The sequence below is a fragment of the Myotis daubentonii genome, chromosome 10 (assembly GCF_963259705.1).
Source record: "Myotis daubentonii chromosome 10, mMyoDau2.1, whole genome shotgun sequence".
Lineage (NCBI taxonomy): Eukaryota > Metazoa > Chordata > Mammalia > Chiroptera > Vespertilionidae > Myotis > Myotis daubentonii.
The window spans coordinates 49,651,621-49,675,642 of NC_081849.1; the positions used below are offsets into that span (position 1 = coordinate 49,651,621).

The 24,022-nt window shown below is 41.1% G+C and overlaps 1 protein-coding gene across 1 annotated transcript in view; it reads left to right on the top strand.

Moving 5' to 3' along the window:
• ASB4 (ankyrin repeat and SOCS box containing 4) overlaps positions 1-18,895 on the top strand; it is a 59,123-nt gene extending 40,228 nt beyond the window's left edge. The window contains exons 3-5 of the mRNA XM_059712368.1: positions 5,885-6,375; positions 16,156-16,269; positions 16,477-18,895. Of these exons, the coding sequence (XP_059568351.1) occupies positions 5,885-6,375; positions 16,156-16,269; positions 16,477-16,665 (794 nt within the window). The 3' untranslated portion in view covers positions 16,666-18,895. The remainder of the gene's footprint in view (positions 1-5,884; positions 6,376-16,155; positions 16,270-16,476) is intronic.
• Positions 18,896-24,022: the final 5,127 nt, after the last annotated feature.

Here is a 24,022-nt window from a genome sequence, read left to right on the forward strand (position 1 = left end):
TGAGTAATAAAAGAACAAAAGTTTACAATGACAAAAAATCAACTTTAGTAGTTATGTCTGTGGAGACAGAAAGGGATGGAAGAAAGGAGAAATGGGCTGGGTTTTTAATGTAAAATTTTATCTTGGAAGAAAGGAAACTAAAGCAAGCATGGTGACAGTTTCTGTAGAGTTAGAGACCTCTTCTTGCTCGTACTGTCATGTAGCTCTTGAGGTCATGAAATCTAGGTGCCTCTGAGGGCCAACTGGTTTCCTGCAGGAAGTAGCAAAGCCCAGCAGATGGAGCCCCAGTGATGACACCCAGGATGCTCTAACCTAACTACAGGCACTGGGAGGCAGTTTAACTTTATTTGGAAAGAAATAAGGAATATGAGGTCTTATCACCAGGATTCATGAAGTTATTCTCCAATGGGGGATAGTGAAAGGAGACAATCACACAGACTGGGAGAACAGAAAAAAAAAATGAATACTGACTGGTACTGTGATGCTCAGCAATCCTGGCTTCAGGATTATCTTTTCCCTGGGCCTGGCCTGGTCTAGCTGGCCAGGTACCATTTCTTGTGGCCAACTCCCACTTTCTGTTCACATTGTTATCCTATCTCTTCTCTTCATCCCATTCTTGGTGCACACAAATCCATGTCTCCTTTGCCTACTGGTGAAATCTAGAAAGTCCTTGTTTTTTATTTAGTAGAACAAATTAAAAGTTTTATTGAATTCACTTGCAACCATTCCAGACTACTTCTGGAGAGCATCTTGCATGAATTAAAAGGTTCATGAAAGGCCTTCTCTCACTTAAAGTTGCTTTGTCTCAGAAATAATTTACCCTGCTCCTATTGAATGAAAATTACTGCAAAAAAAAATTGGCAGTGGGGCTGGGAGGGTAATATAGTTTACAGAATGTAAAGAAAATCTTTTAGAGAAACAGAATATGTTTTTGGCTGGAAAGACTTTATATTGTAAGACTGTCAATTCTTCCTAAATTGATGTTTACACCAAAATAAGTTCCAGGTGAGTCCAATATTAAACATTTAAAAAATCTATGATAAAACTAAATTTTAATTAATCTGGATAGTTTTGCAACCTCTGAGAGGAGTAGGACAATATACTATTAAAAAAAATACACACAAAAACTTGTTTGGCCCTGGCCAGTGTGGGTCAGTTGGTTGGATATTGTTCCATGCACCAAAGGGTTGCTGGTTTGACTCCTGATCAGGGCACATGATTGGATTCCAGGCTCGATCCCTGCAGGTGGCAGCTGATCTATGTAAAGCTCTCACATTGATGCTAAGCTCTCACATCAATGTTTCTCTCTCTCTCTCTCTCCCTCTTTAGCATCATTGTATTTAAGAAAGTCCAAGTAAACTGGTTTAAAATTTTATAACAATTATGAAAACCCAGGATTACATCTTAATTTAATGAAGGACGCATATATATGTAAACAAAACAGAAAAGCTTCAATGTATAAAAGGACAAAAATTTGGACATTTAACCAAAGAAGAAATACCACTTGTTAATAATTACAGAAAAATGTTTAAAATCTAATAGTTAAATGAATTCACATTTTTAAAAAACATACCTTTTTTTTTTTACTTCTAAACTAAAAACATTTTAAAAAATCTATAACCACACACAGGCGAGTGAAATAGCACTCTTCTACATCAATGAAAGAGATATAAATATAACATTTGGCAATTATTCATTAAGCCCCTTACAATAGTTCATGGTTCATCTTTTTTTTAAATATATTTTATTGATTTTTTTACAGAGAGGAAGGAAGAGGGATAGAGAGTTAGAAACATCGATGGGAGAGAAACATTGATCAGCTGCCTCCTGCACGCCCCCTACTGGTGATGTGCCCGCAACCTGGGACCCTTGAGTCCGCAGGCCGATGCTCTATCCACTGAGCCAAACCGGTTAGGGCATGATGGTTCATCTTAATGATTCTATTTTTTTTTTTGGGGGGGGGGGGGATTTATGCCAAGGAAATAATCCTGAAATTTACTTATGAATTTATTAATTGTAGCATTAGTCATAAGATCAAAACTTTTTAGAAAAAAAAGTTTTATACCCAATAGTAAGGTAAAATATGGCTAACTGAATTGTTAACTAGGAAAACAAACAGTCATACACAATGAGATGTCACTACACACCCACCAGGTTGATTAAAATTAAAGACTGAAAATACCAAATGTTGACAAGAATATGGTACAATAAGAACCCTCACTCATGGCTTATGGAGTGGAAACTGGTACAACACCTTTTTTATACCCTCTAAGGACACTGGCAATATGCTGTCCAATGCCCCAGCAATTCCTCTCATAGGTTTAGAACTCAGAGAAACATTGCCAAAAGTCCCGGGGTTTGAGAATCTACAAGAATGCTCTGGGAGCAGTGTTTGGAATAACCTGAAACTGGAAATGCCCAGCACCAGTGGGATGGATGAATTGTGGGTTACTCGTGCTATGAAGTAGAACACAATAAAATGAACAAATGAGATTACAATACAAATTATTTTCACAAATATAATGTTGAGTGAAAGAAGCAAGTCATAAAAGAATGTGCTTATTAATCCATTTAGATAAAGTTAAAAAATGAGTGAAATCAAACCATTTTATTTAGAAATATAAACAAAGGTGGTAAACTATAAAGAATTACAAAGACATGATTATCATGAGAGTCAGGATAATAATTATCGCTGGCAAGATGGAGGAGTTGAATAGAGAAATATAGATAGGAAAGGGATTCTCTGGGCCTGAAAGTGTTTGATTTCTTCCCCTCCCCCTCCACTTCCTCCTCCTCCTCCTCCTCCTCCTCCTCCTCCTCCTCCTCCTCCTCCTCCTCCTTCTCCTCCTCCTCCTCCCCCTCCTTCTTCTTCTGTTTGATTTCTTGACCTGGGATATGATTACACGGGAGATGGCTTTATTTACAATATTTTTAAATTGCACATATGTATTTTTATATATTATGAAATGCATGTTATATGTTATGGGTTGAATTGTGTACTCGCTCCCCCTCAAAAAGAAGGTATATTGAAGTCCTAATCCCTAATACTTCAGTATGTGAAGATAGGGTTGTTGCAGATGTAACTAGTTAAGATAAATGGGAGCAAGATGGGCCCCTATTGCCATATGACTTGTGTCCTTATAAGAAGACAGACCTGTGAAGACACAGAGACACAGAACACCATGTGAAGATGGAGGCAGACCTTGGAGCGACATCTACAAGCCAACGAACACCAAGGATTGCCTGCCGTCACCACAAGCTAGGAGAAGGCATGAGACAGATTCTCCCTTAAAGCCCTCAGAAGGAGCCAGAAAGGACCAGCCCTGCCCACATCTTAATTTCGAACTTCTAGTCTCCAGAACCATGAAATAAGCTACCTAGTGTGTGGTACTTTGTTATAACAGATCTAGGACACGAATACATTGTATTTCTGCATTAACAATATATTTTTTAAATTTCCCAAAAATCTAGAATTAAAAAGTAGTCAAATCATCCCACTTTACATATTCCCTGGAAATATAAAGCACTCAAAGACACAATTCAAATACTATAAAAATAAGGATCCTCTATTCAGAAAGGGAAACTGCGCAGCCTGTCGAGTTGTACCAAGAGGTCAAGGATCAATTATAAATGTCCAAGTACATTTAAAAATAAAGAATGTGGTTTGTTCCGATTTGGCCCGTAAAATTTTCATCCTGACCCTTTGATTCCCTTCCTTACTGGAAACTCTCCAGTGACCCGGAATAAGGCTTCTGGGAAGACATTCTTATTCATTGCTTCGCACTCCAGAGAAAAGAAGGGCTGACCTAAAAGGAGACCTGACCCAGGACTTCTCTGGGGCAGAATACTGATGAACACAGCTGGCTCCGTGCATGACAATCTTTGGTTATAATTCTGCTTTCTGCTTTCTGCAAGTTGGGCTACTGACAGTCTCAGAGTTTATGGAGCCATGTGCCCTCAGACACCTCACGGGGGGCTGGGGGGGGGGGGGCATTGATTTTGTATAGAATACTGAGCACACTTGTAGGAGTATTGCTTTTCTCAAATATGTTCTATATGAGCAGAGAATGCCATAGAAAAGGGCATAGAGGAGCAATATTTAGAGAACAGATTTTTTAAATTAACAAAATGCAACATGATTTCTGTACCACTTTCAAGTTTTCAATATCAAGAGTAAAGTACAGAAAAATTTTCTAGAAAAATAACGAAGTGGAAAGAACAGAACAGTGGTAAGAGATTTTGAAGTCAGGCTGTCCGTTTTCCAACCTCTTTACTTCTTAGCTTGGTGTGGTTATTAGCCTAACAAATTTCTTTAGCTGTAAAATTAGGGTAAAAATTGTACCTACTGCAAAGAAATATTAGGATTTGATGAGGCGATATATGAAAAGCTTTTAGCTCAGAATATTGTCCATGTTAAGTGCTTAATAAATATTTGTTGCTGGCATAATAATAATAACTATATCAAGATTTATACTTGAAGTAGCCATATAAATTTCCAGTAGAATCAGTAATATAGTAGGCCCCCAAGGGTCATTGGGTTCACCACCTTAAATTAGGCAGAGAAGGAAGACTTCAGCTTCTCAAGTTGACCATTCTAGTTCTTAATATTTCCTATCAGAAAAATAAAACTCACATCAGTTTCCTGGCCTGTTACATACGGTTGGATTAAATAATTCCTAAGGAACTTTCCAAGTACTAAAAATTTATTTCTAACAGCCATTGTTTCCCATAAATCAAAAACGTCACAGTTGCTAAATCATTGTCTTTCTTTTTAAAAAAAATACTTTATTGATTTTAAGAGAGAGGAAGGGAGTGGTATAGAAACATCCATGAGAAACATCAGTCAGCTGCTTCCTGCATGCCCCCAACAGGGGACCAAGCCAGAAACCCAGGCATATGACCTGACTGGGAATCTACCCGTGACCTGGTTCTTAGGTTGATGCTCAACCACCAAGCCTCACCACTGGGCTTGCCTTCCTTTCAGTGGGTATTTCCATTATACTACTGGCTTCCACCCCTTTCAGTGTAAAACATGACCTTAAGGCTAGTTTGGAGGTCAAAGTATTTGTGGTTGTTGTTTTCCCCCCACTGTGTTCCAAGAGAGCCTCGCAGCCTTGGGCGGCTCTAGTACTGTCTGTCAAACACGCCACTAAAGTTTGCCTCGCCCTAACCGGTTTGTCTCAGTGGATAGAGCCTCGGCCTGCAGACGGAAAGGTCCCAGGTTTGATTCTGGTCAAGGGCATGTACCTTGGTTGCGGGCACATCCCCAGTAGGAGATATGCAGGAGGAAGCTGATCGATGTTTCTAACTCTCTATCCCTCTCCCTTCCTCTCTGTAAAAAATCAATAATACATTGATTAGATATATAAAGTTAGGCAGCCATACCACACTTAAAAAAGTAAATAAGTAAATAAATAAAGTTTGCCTGGACCAAACTTTCAGGCTTTTCTGCTTTGAAAGAAGAAAAACATGATTTTGTGAAACATTCAAAGAAACTAATGATTTTTAAAACTACTTGTATGAGTTTCAAAGACTGCGGTATAAACTTTCAATGATGTTTGCTATTTTACTGATAAAAAGCGATTAGTTATGGGGACTACTTTGTAAGAACTAACACTCAACAAACAGCCTGAAATCCTTTGTTCTCCACTCCCCCGCTCCACGCCTACGCCCCACCCTAGTGCATTTGCAGCTTGTCCAGCAGATGGCACTGTTGTGTCAGAGGAGTGGCTTCCATGGGGCCCAGAAAGAGAATGGGGACACAGGGGATAATGCATGGCAGTCAGGGGTTAAAGGGGAAGCAGCAGTAAAGTCCTGTTTAATGAACCTTGGGTATAATGTCAACATAGTTTAAATAATCGGCTTCCTCAATCTCCCTTCCTAGGGGCGAACGTGAACATGAAGACCAACAACCAGGATGAAGAGACCCCCTTGCACACAGCTGCCCACTTCGGCCTCTCGGAGCTGGTGGCCTTCTACGTGGAGCATGGGGCCGTAGTGGACAGTGTGAACGCCCACATGGAGACGCCCCTGGCTGTCGCCACCTACTGGGCCCTCCGCTTTAAAGAGCAGGAGTACAGCAGGGAGCATCACCTCGTCTGCCGCATGCTGCTCGACTACCATGCCGAGGTCAACGCCAGGGACGATGACTTCAAATCTCCGCTCCACAAGGCAGCCTGGAACTGTGACCACGTGCTCATGCACATGATGCTGGAAGCGGGCGCTGAGGCCAACCTCATGGACATCAATGGCTGTGCGGCCATCCAGTACGTGCTGAAGGTCACCTCTGTGCGGCCTGCCGCCCAGCCTGAGATCTGCTACCAGCTACTACTGAACCATGGGGCTGCTCGAATATACCCTCCACAGTTCCATAAGGTGAGGCTGTGTCCCCTCCCCCAAGCGACTCAAGCTCGAGGCTGGCATCTTTGGGTTAACTGCTTCTGATCCTCTACCTGACCTTCTGTTTGCACATGTAATGAGCGCAGGCAATGAGCAGAAGAGGGGCAGATAATCTTCCATGTCTTGGTGAACACCAGTGAACTGGCAGTAGCTTCCTGAGGGACTGAATTGAGAAAGATCAGAAGCCACTTTAAGTCTGCAGGAGAGGTGAATGGGGTCAGACAGGCGTACACTCGCTATCTCTTGCGCAGGATGTCTCATCTAAAGATGACTGAAACGGCTTTGGAATTAAGTGGCGTGAAAGGGCCACTCTATTTTGCATTTAGTGAAAGCTAATGTTTACTGAATACTAACAATTATATTTATTATATAGAGTGAATTCTATTTATTAAGCACACTGTTATAAGCAGTTTGCATTTTTAAATTTAATTCTTATCACAACCGTATGAGAGAAACAATATTGTCCTTACTCTATGAAGGAGGAAACGGAGGCACAGAGCAGTGAAGCAATTTGCCTGATCTCACACAGTGGCAGTGCCAGGGTTCAACCTTACATCATTTGGTCTAGCGTCTGTTCTTGCAGTATCACACTGCACAGCCTTTGTTTTAAAAAATATCTATTGATAATCTCCAATGGGCTAGCAGGGGCCAGATGTTAACAATGCTGATATGACTAAGACATAGCACCTACTTTCAGGTAGCTTAGGATCCAGTGGGAGAGACAAACACATAAAGAGACAATTTTAATATGCCGTGGTAAATGACCGTAGAGGAATGAGGTTGCTGACAGTAATTAACTTGGAAACCAAAATGCACTTCACTTTAAAATCAATCAAATAACGCCATACCTAGGATCTCACTCATTCTAAAAAAAAAAATAAAGAAATTAACAAGAAGCAGCAGAGTTTCAGGTATAAATCAACTAAATAATGTAGGACCACAGAAAGCCAGTTGACAGTTTTACTAAGTTCACAGCCAAGTTCTACTTCCTCCACTGCTAAAGCATCAGAGACCGATCTGAAGTCCTGCACTGTGAGGCTTAATGGGAAGAAAAGTTCCACTGAAGAATTTAAGGGGAGTGTACCCAGTCAGGGCACATTCCAGATTGGACAACCCAGGGAATGTTTAGCTGTAGATATGATGTCAGTAAATTTTGTGATCTAATAAGGGATTTGTTTCTTGTCAGTATTTCAATGGACAATTAAGTCATTTTCCCTTTAGAATTATATGCAATACAATGTTCTGGCACTTAATAAGTTTTTAGAGAAAATGTCAAATGATTATGATGAAAAGGAATAAAAAAGTAAAAATAATGTTATGGTAATGTCCTTTGTTGAGCATTACGTTCATTTAAAAGGTAATAGCATTGAGATATTTTCCTAAAGTCACAGAGAGTAAGTGATCAAGTTTATTCATTTTATTTTAAGAAATATTTACTGAGTACCTACTATGTGCCAGGCATTGTTCTAGGAGCTGGAGATAAAGCAATAAACAATAGCAAAACCAAAATAAGAGGCCTTCATGGAATATACTCTCTAATGGGAGATAGGAAAAAACAAAACAAAATAACAAACAAATAAATATACTCTGATCTGTTCGGTGATATGGAGAAAAATAAAGCAAGGTAAAGAAAATAAAAGAATGACCTGACATCTCCACCTGTATATTTACATAGATGCTGTTTTACAAAGGTGATTAGAGAAAATAAGGACATGGAGGAGCAAGTCATGTGGCTACCTGAACTGGGGGAAGGCCGTCTGAGATATAAGGAAAAACAGATGCAAAGATCCTGAGGTAGGAGAAAGCTAAGCATGTGTGAGGAAAAGCAGGAAGCCAGAGTGGCTGGAGTGGAGTGAGTAAGGAGGAAGAGAAGTCAGAGAGGTGTACATGAGGGTAGTTTACAGGCCATTTTTATGGCCTTGTAGGCCATGGTTATGCCCTTGGTTTTTCACTCTGAAGGAGGGAGGAAATCACTGAAGAATTTTGAGCTGGGAAGCATAGTCTGATTTATATTCCATAAGGACCCATTTGACAGCCTGTTGGAGAATAACTGTGGGGGGGGGGTCAACAGTATTGCAATAATCTAGGTAAGAGATGTGGGTGGCTTAGACCCACAGTGGAAATGGTGAATGTGCTAAGAAATGGTCAGATTCAGGGCATGTTTTGAAGAGGGAGTCAATGAGTTTTGCTGGTTGATTATTTGTGGGCCATCAGGAATAGAGAGGAGTCAAGGATAACTTCAAGGATTTTGCCCAAGGAATAGAAAGAATCAAGGGGCCATTTCCTGAGATAGAAGCAAGGCAGGTGGAGCTGAATTTGAAGAGAGGATCAGGGGTTCTATTTTGCTTGAGATACGTACTATTCATCTAGGTGGAGATGTCAGGTAGGCAGTTTGATGTAGGAATCTGTTGTTCATGGAAAGGTCCTGGCCAGAGGTACAAACTTGGGAGTCTTCATCATGACTATGGTATCGGAAGCCAGATGCAGTGAACAAATGACGGCTATAAGTATTGTTATTACTACATGTCCACTGAGTAGTGGAATCAGTGCTTCTGGGTTTGGTTTACTCACAGGGGCCTTTCCAACCAGGAGAGACAAAATATGAGCCTGTCTAGAGACTAAAAGCTGAGCTTTATTCTGAAACTCACTGCTGGTTAATTGTGGATGAAACAGGTCTCCGAGAAACTGAAAGACCCTCTCCTCATTCTCCTTCAAGAGCCAGGTTAGGGAGAATGAGCCTTTAAGCAGAGTTTCTGTCCTCCAGGAAGAAGTCTTGTGAATGTGAGGAAGGCCCCAGACCCTCTTCACAAAAGCAGTCCTCTGAGAGGGACCAACGAGAAGGATTAGGGGCAGCAGCTCAGACACCAGGGGCATGAGTTTTGGCGTGGCCATTTACTTGCTGTATGGTTTCTGAACAAGCTCCTCAGTCTCTTAGATTCCAATGCTCTCATCTGAAAAATGAAGGTAAAAATATCAACTTTTCAGGATTGTCTAAGGAGTGTGTGAGTCAACAAAATCGTTTCCTTTCCTCCTCTTCCCAAAGTGAACACTTGGTCCAGCGAAAGAGCCTTTCCTTTAGTCTTGATGGCTCCACTAGCCTGTAAAACAGGCACACAATTATTATTATTTTTTTTATTGCTTAAAGTATTACAAAGAATATTACATATGTCTCCTTTTTTCCCCCCCGCCCTTGACAATCCCCTGGCCTCCCCTACCCCCCAGTGTCTTATGTCCATTGGTTATGCTTATATGCATGCATACAAGTTCTTTGGTTGATCTCTTACCCAGCCCTCTCCTGCCCCCCAACCCTCCCCGGAACAGGCACACAATTATGTGTGCCAAGGAACACTTTATCCACCATGAGCATGTTCTTATTCAGTTCTGTTTTGCTCCTCTGAGTTCTTCTAGTTTGGCCATACACTAAAGTGATTTAGGATAGAGTTGCCGCTGGTGGATGACTGGTATTATAAACATTTTGTCCCTACCCAACAGTATAAGAGAACTGGCCCCCTTCCAACGGAAAACTGAAGAAAAACTATTCAATTTACTATGCAGATTCTTCAGTGATTTAGAACAACTACTACCCAGCCCAACTTTCCAAAGAGAAAGTCATCTTTACAACAAGTAAATGACTGACTCATTTATACAGAAGATAAAGTGATTTGTTCTCCTGTGGATGGGGAATTCTGTTTCCTTATTTACAAGGAACAAGGTCAGAGCTGAAGATGCTGTCTTCCCAGTACAAAGCACATTTGCAGAGGGTGTATTTCACCGAAAGCCTATGTATAAATTACATAAGGTGGGGGAAAGAATTATATGGTCTGCAATTGCTTTCCAGGGTACAAAAGGACATTTGATTTTTTTTCTCTCAGCATAATTCAGAAAGCAGTGACACCCCAGGGAGCCAAGACTGGGTTTTCTGGTAGGGCAAGAAAGACATTTTTCTAGGGGAGGGAAAGGTATGTGAGGGTTTGGGGGAGGTGAGAGTGATTTCTGCTGTTGAACAGTGCTGTGTACGATGCCCAGGGTACAAGACGTCGCTTTGATTATTAAGTACCGTTCTGCACACAACTATATTAACATAAAAAGGTAGAAGTAGCTTTAGAATTTTTCTGCTGAAGTGGCTTAAGAGGTGCCACTTGCCTTGGCAGGGAAACAAGGAGATTTATCTTGAATCTATTCTATAATCTATGCTTTTAGGTGTGGAATGATGAGGCAAAAAGTATCTAAAAGTTTCTCCTGTTGCCACCACTGAAGAAAGAGCTTTTTTGACCAATTGTTCTTCCATGAAGGAGGACTAGAGACACACAGAAGGTGAAGTTCATGGGGGCACCTTCTGTTTCTCAGACAGGAAAAAGGCAGCAGAAGCTTCTCGCTTCTAGGTCCAGACCAGTCCTTGTGATGGTCAAGGTTCCCAGGAGCCAGCATCTAGTGATGATTTAGAGTTTGCTGTCCCTTAAGGGTGTTTTGTGTTGTTGTTATTGCTTTGTGAAATAATTACCGAGGCCTGAAGAAGGTGTGCCTAGCTGTCTTAGACCTGGAAGAAGCCCGACCTGCCAGTGAATATAGCTGGAGGGTTGTCAGGCTAAAGGAGCCTTTCCCACTGTGGGCCCTGTCTTCTGTCAGCAGAAAACTTAGCCATCCGTGTCAGCAAAACCTAATGACAGCAGTGGGAGCTTTGGAGTCTGTGCATCTAAAGACTGAAGGTTAAGAACTATTTGATTTATTTTTTTCTACTTTAATGAAAAGTGAGAAGTTATCTCCCTGTGATATATGAGAGTAGGACAGGTGCAAATTGAAGCACCAAATGTGTGAAGTGAGGCTCCTGACCTGTGAATGAAGTCCGTTCCTGTATCCATAACTTAGTCTGAACATTTTCTGAATAGGGGCTGGGAATAGGGTTGCCAGATAAAAAACAGGATGTTCAGTTAAATCTGAATTTCAGATAAATTATAAGTAATTTTTAATATAAATGTGGACCATGCAACATTTGGGATATATGTATACTAAAAATTATTTGTTGTCTATCTGAAATTCAAATTTAATTGGACAACTTTTGCTATTTTTATGTGCTAAATCTGGAAACCTTAGTTGAGAAGTAGGTAATATGTTGTAAGGGGAAAGTAACTTTCATCCACATCTGTTCTGTGTCCCCAGTGTTGGCAAGAAGGGAGAGGTGAGGAATTCCTAGGGACAAAGTACCTGTGTTGGGTGTGTGGGCACTGTGTCTTTAAATATAGCCAGTGTGGCTTCCACGAAGAATGAGTGTGGCCTGGGAAATTGATGCAGAGCATAGAGGTCAGTTTTCTGAGTGGACAACTAAGCCATGTGCAGAGCCTCATTATAAACTTTCTGACTTCTTCATGCTTTTTTTGTTCTTATAATTTCAGTATAAGTATATGCTTGATTCAGGCCTTGGATTAATTTCAGCAATCATCCCTGTCCTGGTAACTCTTAAGTTTAAATCTTTATTTTAGGTTACTCAAGTAATTACCAGCATACTTCTCACCATGGCTCATCCTTCCAGAAGGAAAGCATCTGGAGTTCTTTAGAGAACAATGTGTACGGAGGTCTGGATGGATGTTATTTTTATATCACTAGCAACATCTTTGTAGTCACAAGGGTCCAACCTAAAATAATTATGGAAGAGAGTCTCTCTTGTTTTAAAATGTCTCTGCAATGGGATTTGTGTCCTTAAACCATTTATTTCACCAGTCATTACCTAAGGATTAAAATAAGATCATGAGAATGTACTTGAAGGAGCACTAAGCTCAGATGAAGAAAACCAGGACTATGCTTCTTTTTAATGTGGACCTCTCTGGGCTTCAATTTCTTTATCTCTAAATTAGGGGGATTGGATAATCTCTAGGGCTCCTTGCAACCCTAACATTCTATGATACTATGATGGTGGTTTATAACTAATGTTTAAAGCAATTAGTCAGCCTAAGTTTTCCCTATCTCTTTTGCATGGAGCTACATATATGCCATCCTCATCTCAGCTACAGAAAAAAAAAATCAGGCCTATTTGCCTCAGTTTTCCAAGATCAAGGTCCTGGACAATTACCTGACTACCCTGACAGCCATGTACCCAGATAGAAATCCTTTGAGTTATACTTTCTGTAGACTCAGAAATACTGTCTCTTCAGAAGTCCCATAGCAATGGATCTCTGGCTCAAGCCCATCTACATACCCCCTTTTGGGTTGATGATAGCGGATTATTCTTTATTTGTTTAGACGTGGCTGAAAAAGCCATGCTCAGCAGCTTAGATTTGTGCTCTGTGCCCAGAATATGTATGTGAATGGACCCGCTCATTAAACTTGTTGTGCTTTGCTGCATCCATTTACGGCTAGGGTTTAGGATCTGGAGAAGGGGCCACACACAAATGAAAACACTAGACAAGAAATATGAATTTAGAACAGCGGTTCTCAACCTGTGGGTCGCGACCCTTTGGGGGTCGAACGACTCTTTCACAGGGGTCGCCTAAGACCATCGGAAAACACATATATAATTACATATTGTTTTTGTGATTAATCACTATGCTTTAATTATGTTCAATTTGTAACAATGAAATTGGGGGTCACCACAACATGAGGAACTGTATTAAAGGGTCACGGCATTAAGAAGGTTGAGAACCACTGACTTAGAAGGAATGGGAGGCCAGGCTGGAAACCTCTCTCTAGTGGAGAAGCTCTCTGAAACCCTGAACCTGTCAGCTTTTATTCACTTGAATGCACATTTGCCCTTTAGGAATGCATACAGGCATATCAAGGGTAAAGTTTGGTAAACAATAAAAGGATTATCAGGTTAGGGAATTGCCTTCAGCCACTGAGTCCACAGCAGGGCAATATTATGGTGATCTTCAGCCCTGCTGAATATCAAAGTCCATTGGCCTTCCAATGGGTCTTTTTGCATTTATGCTAACTACTGTTGGTTTTAGCCTCTGGCAGTGCTTATTTGGACCCAGCCACTGGACAGGATAATTCTAATGCCTTCACTGGTTTGGAGCTTTAATATATACATTTAGTTTCAATGGCTTATAACTGTGCTTCTTAAAGACAGGCACAACCAAAAGCAGCTGTATCCTGGCATTGGCTCACAGTAGCTCATGAGAGCTGGTGGTCAAATTTTGTAAGCTTATTGTTAAACGCAGCCATTGTGCAAACTTAAATCATATAAGCCAACAAATAAAGTATACTAAAAACAAAGGTAATAAATATTCAAAACTCTTTAGCTCCTAATTATCTATACTGTTGATGTTATTTGCATCTATTGTGTCTATATGGTGGAAACACTATATAATGATGTTACTGCACATTTCTTCCCAATCATGCACTCAGTGACCTCATGTTGCTAGCTTCAGATTCCTCATACCATGGTCCTTCATCTTTTCCATTTATACCCATGTATAGTATTATTGAGTGTTAGGTTAGGTGGCTCAGGAGGCAGCGAAGGAAATAAAGAGAGTTGATCAGAAAAGGAAGGAAGGAAAGTTTATACTGCGTCCCCGGGAGACCCACGTACCCCCAAGGACAGGGCACGTGGGATTCACGCCAACAGGGAGGGGGGCGCTTTTTTTTATACTGCGGTTTGGTGAGGGTGGGGGGCCTGAGCTGAGGAATTCTCTGCAGCAGGGATCATCAGGGCATTCAACTAAGGAATTCTCTGCCGCAGGGGATGGGCGGGGGTATTCAGAAAGAAGTCAGTATCTGTGTGGGGGTGTGTGGATTAAGGGAGAAGAAGCCGGTATCTGTGTCTGGCACGTTGATCTGTGAGAAATTCCAGGGGAAGTCCATTGTCTCATCACATGTCTGCATGTATCCAATCCTGGGCTCTCTCCGACCTAACATTGAGCATCATAGGTTTAGCCAGCACATTCTCTGATGTCACAGAGTCTCCATCTTCACCTTGCCTATATAGGATCATCTACCATGTACATTTTTGACTGCCATGAAGACATTGCATATGAAATATTCTCCTGTTTCTCATCTGCCCATCTCCAAATTAGTCTGACCTTCCAATTTCCTCATTCCTTGATCTCAAATGTCAAAGTTGCATTCTTTATTCCCAATATCTGATTAGTCATTAAGCCCTGATTCTTTTTCAAAGTTTCACTTACCCTTCATTCTCATGATTAACAGTGAGACCAGCTGAGAAGCTATTGGGTGCTTTGCTCATCGTGCTCAAGGGACACTTGATGATCTTCATCATAGTCCCTTATTATTTACTGGCTTATATTGTCTCCAACTTCAAATACCTGTATCTTTTCTCCTCAAGTAGGTTGCAAGCTCCTTAATGACAAAAAGCAGGTCATGAACTTCTCAGAATAGTGCCATAGAGCTAACATAGTGCCCAAGAAGGCTTCCCAATGCAATGAATTGGTTGAATATAACCCTTTTTTGTTAAGAATATGTAATAACCTCCTCCTATTGCCTGTTAAGTCAATCCCTAGCTCCTCAGACTGGCATTCCAGATGTACTGTCCATTGACTCCATCTTACCTGCTCTTATCTTTTGCTTTCTGACATGGACCCTCCATTCAGATTGACCTCCAATCAGGTGACCTGGACGCGCACACACACACACACACACACACACACACACACACACACCCCGGTATTAAAATTACAATCACTCTGTCTCAGTTTTGCCCAGGGACCCAGGACATTAGGTATTTACTAGCACATTGAAAAATGCAATACCAGACCAGCTATGAAGGACTGGTAAAGGAGGTCAGGAAAACTAGTTTTGTGACTTCTTCCCCAAGGACAATAGGTTGAGATTGAGAAGGACTTGGAAATAAGGGAGACATTTCTTTGGAGAAAGTTCAGTGCAGAGGAGGGGTGGGCAAACTTTTTGACTCGAGGGCCACAGTGGGTTCTTAAACTGGACCAGAGGGCCGGAACAAAAGCATGGATGGAGTGTTTGTGTGAACTAATATAAATTCAAAGTAAACATCATTACATAAAAGGGTACGGTCTTTTTTTTTTTTTTTTTTTTAGTTTTATTCTTTCAAATGGGCCGGATCCAGCCCGCGGGCTGTAGTTTGCCCACAGATGGTGCAGAGGCATGCCTTCCTTACAATGGTAGGGTTGGGGGGCTTCCTCCTCATTTCACCTCCAGAGAGAGACGCTTTCAGAGAACTCAGAAAAGAGCTTGATATGTTCAAGGGGAAAATGAAATTGATGTATAACTCACGATGAGAAAATGTAAAGGAGAAAGTCCGTGGCAGAAGCTGCTTGCCTGGTGGCAAAGGAAATGAAGGTGATAAAATTGGGAATCATGGGTGCTTATGCTGCTGCTGATAGGACAGAGATACAGGTTTCCTGTGGCCCAGTTGTGGGTCACATTGAAGAGCCAGCTGGGTCACTTTGAAATGAAAATAGCCCACACCCAAAGGATTTCCAGCGATAGGGCCGTCTTGGCAGAAAGGAGCGACAGGTCTTCTGATGGTCACAGAAGCCGTTGGGCGGTGTGAGGGCTGTAAGGGCAGGGCATGCATCTCAGCAGGCTCCCACCTTCTTGGTTAGAACTTCTTTTTTCACTTACTTCTGGATGGTGAAGGAAATTAGTCTGATTTTATTAATCCATCCGCCATGGAGGCTGGCAGTGTGTGGATACTTAAAGTCATGAGACTTCTCAAAAGCATTTCAGCATTCCAAGGAGCCCAATAGGTCCATACATTCATGAAGTCTCTGTGAGTGGAATGACTGAGTCATCTATGGGCATTAAATAAACGAAACTCTGCTTCATCTGCAGGTGATACAGGCTTGCCATTCCTGTCCCAAAGCAATCGAAGTTGTAGTCAATGCCTACGAACACATCAAGTGGAATGTAAAGTGGAAACGGGCTATCCCTGATGATGACTTGGAGGTAAAGAATCAATTCACTTCCTCTGGTTTTCACTGTAAAGTACTTCCAGACCGCAATGCAAGTACAGAAAAGTATTTGTCTTACTATCAGAGACCCTAGAAAGCTGCCATTAGGTAGAAAGTCGGGCCTAAAATCATCATTGTTGATTTCTTTGGATGGCAACGGTGGGACTTTTCTGACTGTAACCTGCCTTCCCTTCCTTTTCAGAGATACTGGGATTTTTACCACTCTCTCTTCACTGTGTGCAGTAACTCTCCAAGGACTCTCATGCATTTATCGAGATGCGCCATCCGAAGAACGTTACACAACAGATGTCACAGAGTAATTCCTCTGCTTTCCCTCCCATTGTCATTGAAAAAGTACTTGCTTTTAGAGCCAGAGGGAATCATTTATTAAGCCTTATGAGACAGAGGTTCCCAATCCCAGATATTTAAGTGGACTCGCCGGGTAGACACCGTTTACATAAATAAAATGGTACTTGGGTTGATTATAACACTTCAGGGATTTCAAAACACTTTACAAACACTATGTCAGGTCATTGATCGTAGGGTTTCATGGTGAGGGGAGATAAAGAAGCAAAGCAAGAATGTATCCAGAAGGTACAGACAGAACAATAATAACTAACAGGATTACTATAGGTGCTCTTACTAGGTGCCTGATATATTTTTGTAAAATGTTCCTATATTATCTCATTTGAAATGGGACCCAGAGTTTCCTACAACCAATCCCCCTTATCAGTGACAAGTTTACATTACTGTTCATTTGGCAAAATAGCAGGCTTTGTGATCCGCCTCTTAATCTTGGTGCCTTTCCCCCATTCCCACTTGGCAGATTATTACTGTTGCTGGTTTTGCACACTCCTGTACCCACACCAAACTCCTCACCTTGTTCTTAGCGAAGAAAGCATGTGAACGTAGTGCAAACGGGGAGATCTTTTTTTCCACTTAGAAATGAAAAACAAAGGCCAGTCCACTTAATAGTCAGAAATGGACATTTCAACACACTCTCACTGAGCCAGAGACTGGAGATGCAAAGATGAGCCCGAAGCAAGGACTCCTGCCCTCCAGGATCTCACCATTCAGCAGAGGATCTGGACATACAAGTAGGGAACTGCAGGGTCAAAGGTCAGGGGCAAGAGTACAGGTGCTGACTCATTCATAGTGCTTGCCTTCCAAAGCCGTGTTTCTGACACTAAGTGTGGTTTTCTTTTAAGCATGAAGATGGAGTGAAGAGATTGTGTGACGTGGGGAGGGGGAGTGTCTCCTGCTGCTGTGAGCGGAAATGTAATCACTTTAAGTTTCTCCACCCATCTAGGTATTGTTTTATTTCAGCATGATTTCCTGTTTAATGTGAAGGGAAAGACTTAAGTTTATTACATTGGTCTTTTTATGTAACAGACTGACATTTCAGAGCATTTTTGCTAGAAGGTCAGGAGTGCTTTGCTAGCAATGGCTGGCTATAAAAAGCAAAGAAAAAGACTTTTTTTTTAAAATGATAGAAGTTTGAAAATGTTGGAAAGAGAAGTATGTTAGACAGGCTTGTTAGTTAGTGGTTTGCTGAAAGAGAAATATAGATGATGGACGTCTGGACCTCATGGTTTATGAGGCCAACTTGCTTCTTTTTTTTTTTTTTCCTCTTGCTGATTGCTTAGTAATGCTTTTTAGATGTTAGAGCAGAAGTCATAAAGCACACACAAATCAGTTTGCCACTTGTGAGCAGGTTTCTTTCATTTGTGTGGTTCTCCATCTTATTTAACTTTAGATGCTTGAGTTTTGAGTAGAGACGGTCCTATATAATAAAAGGCTAATATGCAAATCAACCAAACAGCAGAAAGACCGGTCACTATGATGCACACTGACCACTAGGGAGCAGGCGCTCAATTCAGGAGCTGCCCCCTGGTGGTCAGTGTGCTCCTACAGGGGGACCGCCACTCAGCCAGAAGCCCTGAGCAAGGACTGGAGATCCCGCTCTGGGGAGTGGGCCTAAGCTGTCAGTCAGACATCCCCTGAGGTCTCCCGGACTGCAAGAGGGCACAGGCCAGGGTGAGGGAATCCCCAAAATGCATGAATTTCATGCACTGGGCCTCTAGTATTAAATAATCCATGTAGAATGTGTTTCTAAACTGAGATTCTCATAGTCCAGGCGCTCTGTAGGAAAAATCATAGGTGGATACAATAATCTTTTCGAAGCATCAGTTTTACTCAAAATTTTGGGAGAAATATTTTGTACTGAGTCAAGACCTATATTGTGGAATGGAACGCTGAATTTGTATGAACCATTCATATACAACACGATCCGTCAGAAGACTATTTGCTGACATCAAGCTGTTAGGCCACATGGCAGAACACTGGGCGCAGGTCCATGCTGGCCTCCACTTTCAGGGCTATTCTGGCAGACACATTTGTGATGCACTGACTTGGGCAATAAAGCTGATGCTGCGGACAGAGAGAGATGACGTTCCTTCCATGGGGAAACGTGTTTCTCAGTCTGCTTGCTTGTACTTACGTGTCGGGTATAACACATGACTACCTATTTCAAATTGTTTATTCATGGGTTTAAAGCTCTTTTTTCTCATCTCCGAACTTTTATTCAGAGGACTTCAATAAAGCTCTTCTGTTTCCTTTCATCTTCCCGAGTCGTTTATTTACTGAGAAGATCTTTTCCTAACCGACTTTTCAGCAGTTGCCCTGAAGAACTCTACATGTTTCATGGCTTTCTTCGACATTTAGAATGAAAAAAGAATTAGGAGATGCTCCTGGAAATAATGTTTTCCAAAGAAAGAAAAGGGAAAACACAAAAATGCAAGCTATTGTGATAGGAACAAGAGTGTTTTAATAACAATAAAGAAATTGTAGGGTCATTCTCTCCTGAGTATCACCATCTCATTCCTCCTGGGGTTTTCATTTCCCTTCATTCTAACCATTCACGCAATCTTGGACCATAGCAACAGAGGAAATGATATGCTCATGATGCTTTTGTTAGTTTCTGTAAATAGTCATTTAATGGCCTTAAAAAAAGAAGTCTCTCTTTTGTAAGTTACGTGTGAGAAAGCACCTTTGATATGAGAGCGCCTATCTCAGCGGTTCTCAACCTGTGGGTCGCGACCCTTTGGGGGTTGAACGACCCTTTCACAGGGGTCGCCTAAGACCATCAGAAAACACATATATAATGACATATTGTTTTTGTGATTAATCACTATGCTTTAATTATGTTCAATTTGTAACAATGAAAATACATCCTGCATATCAGATATTTACATTATGATTCATAACAGTAGCAAAATTACAGTTATGAAGTAGCAATGAAAATAATTTTATGGTTGGGGGTCACCACAACATGAGGAACTGTATTAAAGGGTCGGGGCATTAGGAAGGTTGAGAACCACTGACCTATCTGTTTTTTTTTCCTTTTCTCAGGATCTAGACACACTTGTGCTCAATTTTTTAACCACGTGGTGTTACATTGCTGCTTTGCCCTGCCCTCCTGAACCCAGTGGCTTTTAATAAAAAACACAGCAGTCAAAGCTGATTATAAAGATGAGGAAAGTGGCAACCCATTTGCAGTGGGTGAGCAATGTGGGGAAAAGCAGCTGAGCCTTATGTTTTTGTTACTCGTCTGATTGTGAAAACTTCATGAAGTTTGAAACTGGCATGTTCAAAACTTTTTTAAAAGAATCCAATTACAGTGGAACCTTGGTTCTCAAACTTACTTCATTCCAGAAGGCTGTTCGAAAATGGAATCATTTTTTTCCCATTGGAAATAATGTAAATTGAATTAATTCATTCCAGACCAACACAAAAAAAACACACAAAAATATTCACAGCACAATTTCCTGAGATGTTAACAACCCCAAGTTTAGCAGTAAACTGACTAATACTCGCACATTCTCTCTTTTGTCACACAGGTATCAGCATGAAAGTTTTGTTGGTATGAGGACCAAAGTTTTGTTTGACAACCGAGACATTTTGCCATGAACAACTTGGTCAAGAACCAAATTGTTTGAGATGGGAGACGTTCAAGAAAGTTAGAGATGGGAGACATTTGAGAACTGATTTTCTTGAACGTCTCCCAGTTGTTCTTCCCATAGAATAATAATTACAATAAAACTGCATAACGTTTATACAGTATTTTATAATTTTCAGAGCATCTCCATGAAGCTTAATATCGATAATAGCCTTTCCCAATACACTCCACTCTCTGCCATGGAAAAAAAAAATATATTTATATAATTCTGAAGATTTAGTTGTGAAAAAGATATCTAAACATGACATCAAGTAACACTTTTCTTCTCATGTAAAACACTCCAATCATATGGACTGATGTCCTCAAGCAAAGAAAAAAAAGGATTATAATCTACAGCCGTGGGCAAACTACGGCCCATTTGAAATGAATAAAACTAAAAAAAAAACAAACAAAAAAAACTGTACCCTTTTATGTAATGATATTTACTTTGAATTTATATTAGTTCACACAAACACTCCATCCATGCTTTTGTTCCAGCCCTCCGGTCCAGTTTAAGAACCCATTGTGGCCCTCGAGTCAAAAAGTTTGCCCACCCCTGATCTAGCATTTTAAAAAATATCAAAAGCTGAAGAATTTTTTTAATTGCACAAAAAAAGAAAAAAAAAGAAATCTCTCATCCAGTGCATTAGAGCAGCAATTTTCAACCCTTTTCATCTCACAGCACACATAAACTAATTACTAAACTTCTGCACCACACCAAAAAGATATATTTTCTGCCCATCTGACAAAAAAAAGTATAATTTTGATTCATTCACACCAGACAGCTATGGTTGTGTTGGCTGTTGTCATTTTTTATTTGACAGTCTAAGGGAAACGAGGTCAGTGCCCTAGACTAAATAGTCAGATATTGCATGTTTCAAAAATTATTGCAGCACACCAGTTTAAAATCGCTGGATGGAGGAACAGAGGCAAAATTTGGAGTTCTAGGACTGTTTATAAGTCTCGCCAGGGCAGTGTTCAAGTGACAAATTGCTTACAGAAGCGCTGACATAATTGCAGTCCTGCAGGGGCCCGGGGACTCCAGTGCTGCTGAACTCAGAGAGACGAGGACAGGCGTCTTCTTGGATGGTCCATCAGGGGAAGCTTAGGCAGAAGCAAACTGTTTCTAAGAAACCTATGGCTAGTTCTCGGATAGAGATGCATACAAAGAAACTGCAAAGCCATGCAGTGTGGCCTAGGGGGAAAAGTTATGGATTTTGAGATGCCACAGTGTGGATTTCAATCCTGATTGTGCCACTTAAATATCTATGTGAACGTGGGCCTGTTTCTTAACCCAAGTGTCAGTCTCTTTATTTGAATAGTAATAATTTAACTACCTGGTTTACACGGTCGTTTGCTAACTAAATGAATGACATAAGTAAATCATCTAAAGCAATTTCTTGTGTGTAGTTGAACCTCAGTGAATGCTCAGACAGCACCTATGTCTGGTATGGGAGGGTAATATGTAAACATTGAGAGCTTCTAAGACATTCATGGGCATGGGACAGAGATGTGACTTGTGCTTCTTACTGTATTTGGACTATAAGACTTTCCTGTGGCACAAACTCTCAGAGGCAAACTGTTGCAAGCTGGCTTGTCAGTAGCTATCGGCTCTGGGCAGTTTGGCCTGAAGGAGGCAGTGTAGGAGCACTTCCTGCCTGCCGTGAATCAGCTGTGGAATGACTGGCCTCTCTCTGTTCTGAAATGCAGCCTGGAAGAAAATTAAACAGGCAAGCCCAAGAAAGGCAAAAAGGTATTTATTCTGTGGGCTACTTTCATTCATGTCCTGGTTTTGGTTTCAAACAACTCTGCTCTGCTCTTCATTGGAAAGAGATCTAGGAATCAGAAAGAGATCTTAGAACCACAGGGTTTTATCCTGTGGTTACATAATTTGGAAGAAAAAAACAACACACCTCAGTTTCTTTCTACGGAGCACTGAAACAGACAACTTCACCAGTCATCCCATTCATTGAACTTCCCTCCTTTCTATCCTACTTCCCTTCCTCTCCTTCTCCCTTCTTGTCTTGTCTCTGGTCCTCACCTTGGGTGCTTTTCTTTTTGCTGTTGCTGCTGTTTTTGTCTGTTTGCTTGGCCAGGACCTCAGTGTGAGCAATGCAGAGGCTCCGGTGGGGCTTTCCTGGGGATTGTCAACAACATGGCACCAGTGTCTTCTGTAAAACTTCTCTTTGGATGCATGAAGGTGACACTGAAGCCACCCAGATACTGGGAAATTGTCTGCTCCTTTCTCCCTCTTTCATCCTTTGGTTTCTTTGTTTCCAGGCTGAAAGCCACAACATTAAGGAAGAGCTTGCTTTCTTTTTAGCAATAGATTACAGGTGAGAGATCAGGGCCAAGCTAGAAGCAAAAACTACCAGAGGGTAACAGGAGGAAACCTTTAAACACGAGGCTTTCACGCTTCTGTCCGCCCTGGCAATGCCCGCATCTGATCTGAGTTCCTAGTGTCCCACATGTTGCTACACAGTCAGAAAATCTATCAGTAAGGTAGATCTTCTGAGACAATCTAGACAGCGGTTCTCAACCTGTGGGTCGAGACCCCATTGGGGGTCGAACAACCCTTTCCCAGGAGTCGCCTAAGACCATCGGAAAACACATATATAATTACATGCTGTTTTTGTGATTAATCACTATGCTTTAATTAGGTTCAATCATGAGGAACTGTATTAAAGGGTCACGGCATTAGGAAGGTTGAGAACCACTGATAGCAGAATAGCTGGTCGCACAGACGCACAAGCGGGGTCAGCCGTGCCAGAGTTCTGGTCCCTCCCTGCCATTTACTCCCTTTGAGACAGGTTCCCCCTTTGCGACGAGGGCCAATAGTTGCCTCTTGGTAGAGTTGGTGGGAGAGTAAATAAAATATCTTGAGGATGCAGAATGCAATGCCAGGCATATGGCTAATGTTTAATAAATTACTATTAGAGTCCCATCTTGCTTGATTTTTTCAACTGAATTCTAGATTTCTATAAATGGCTGACAGACCCTCACTTTCCAGGGAATTTTAGACACACACACACACACACACACACACACACACACATCTACCAAACAGATGTGAATAGAATGCATGGATATATCTCTTAAGTGATATGCCATCAGTGTGTGTTGTAGCCCACAGGAAGAAATTTGAAGACACTGGGCACATCTAAATAAGTGAAGATAGGCCCTCTTGCAAGGTGTGATATTTGAGTTGCTTTTTAATATGTATTTCTCCCTTGACCCAGGGTTAACTGACTCATTTAACAAGTGCTGCCTCTGTATAGCTTACATATAGTAGTGTCCACTCCCTACCTACTCTTTTAAAAAAAAACCTTAATAAGCTAATTAGGGGAAATGCTTCACTCATCACATCATGTTGTGAATGTCTGTCTGCCTGTCTATCTCCCAGCTAGCCTGGAACCTCCTTAAAGGAGGAACTGTAATCTCTTCCATTTTATTTTTTAAAAATTAAGTTAAAATTTACATACAGCAAAATACCCTTCCTTTAAATATCTAATTAGATAAATTTTTACAAAATGCATATACCTGTGTAATCAAAACTCTAAGATAAAGGGCATGTTTATTACCCCAGAATGTTTCTTTCTGCCTCTTTCCAGGAAATCCTCACCTCCCACTGGCAAAACTGTACTACTTATATCACCAGAGGTTAGATTTACTTGTTCTTGAGCTTCCTAGGAGTGGAATTATACAGTCAGTATATACTCCTTTGTGTCTGCCTTCTTTCTCTTAACATAAT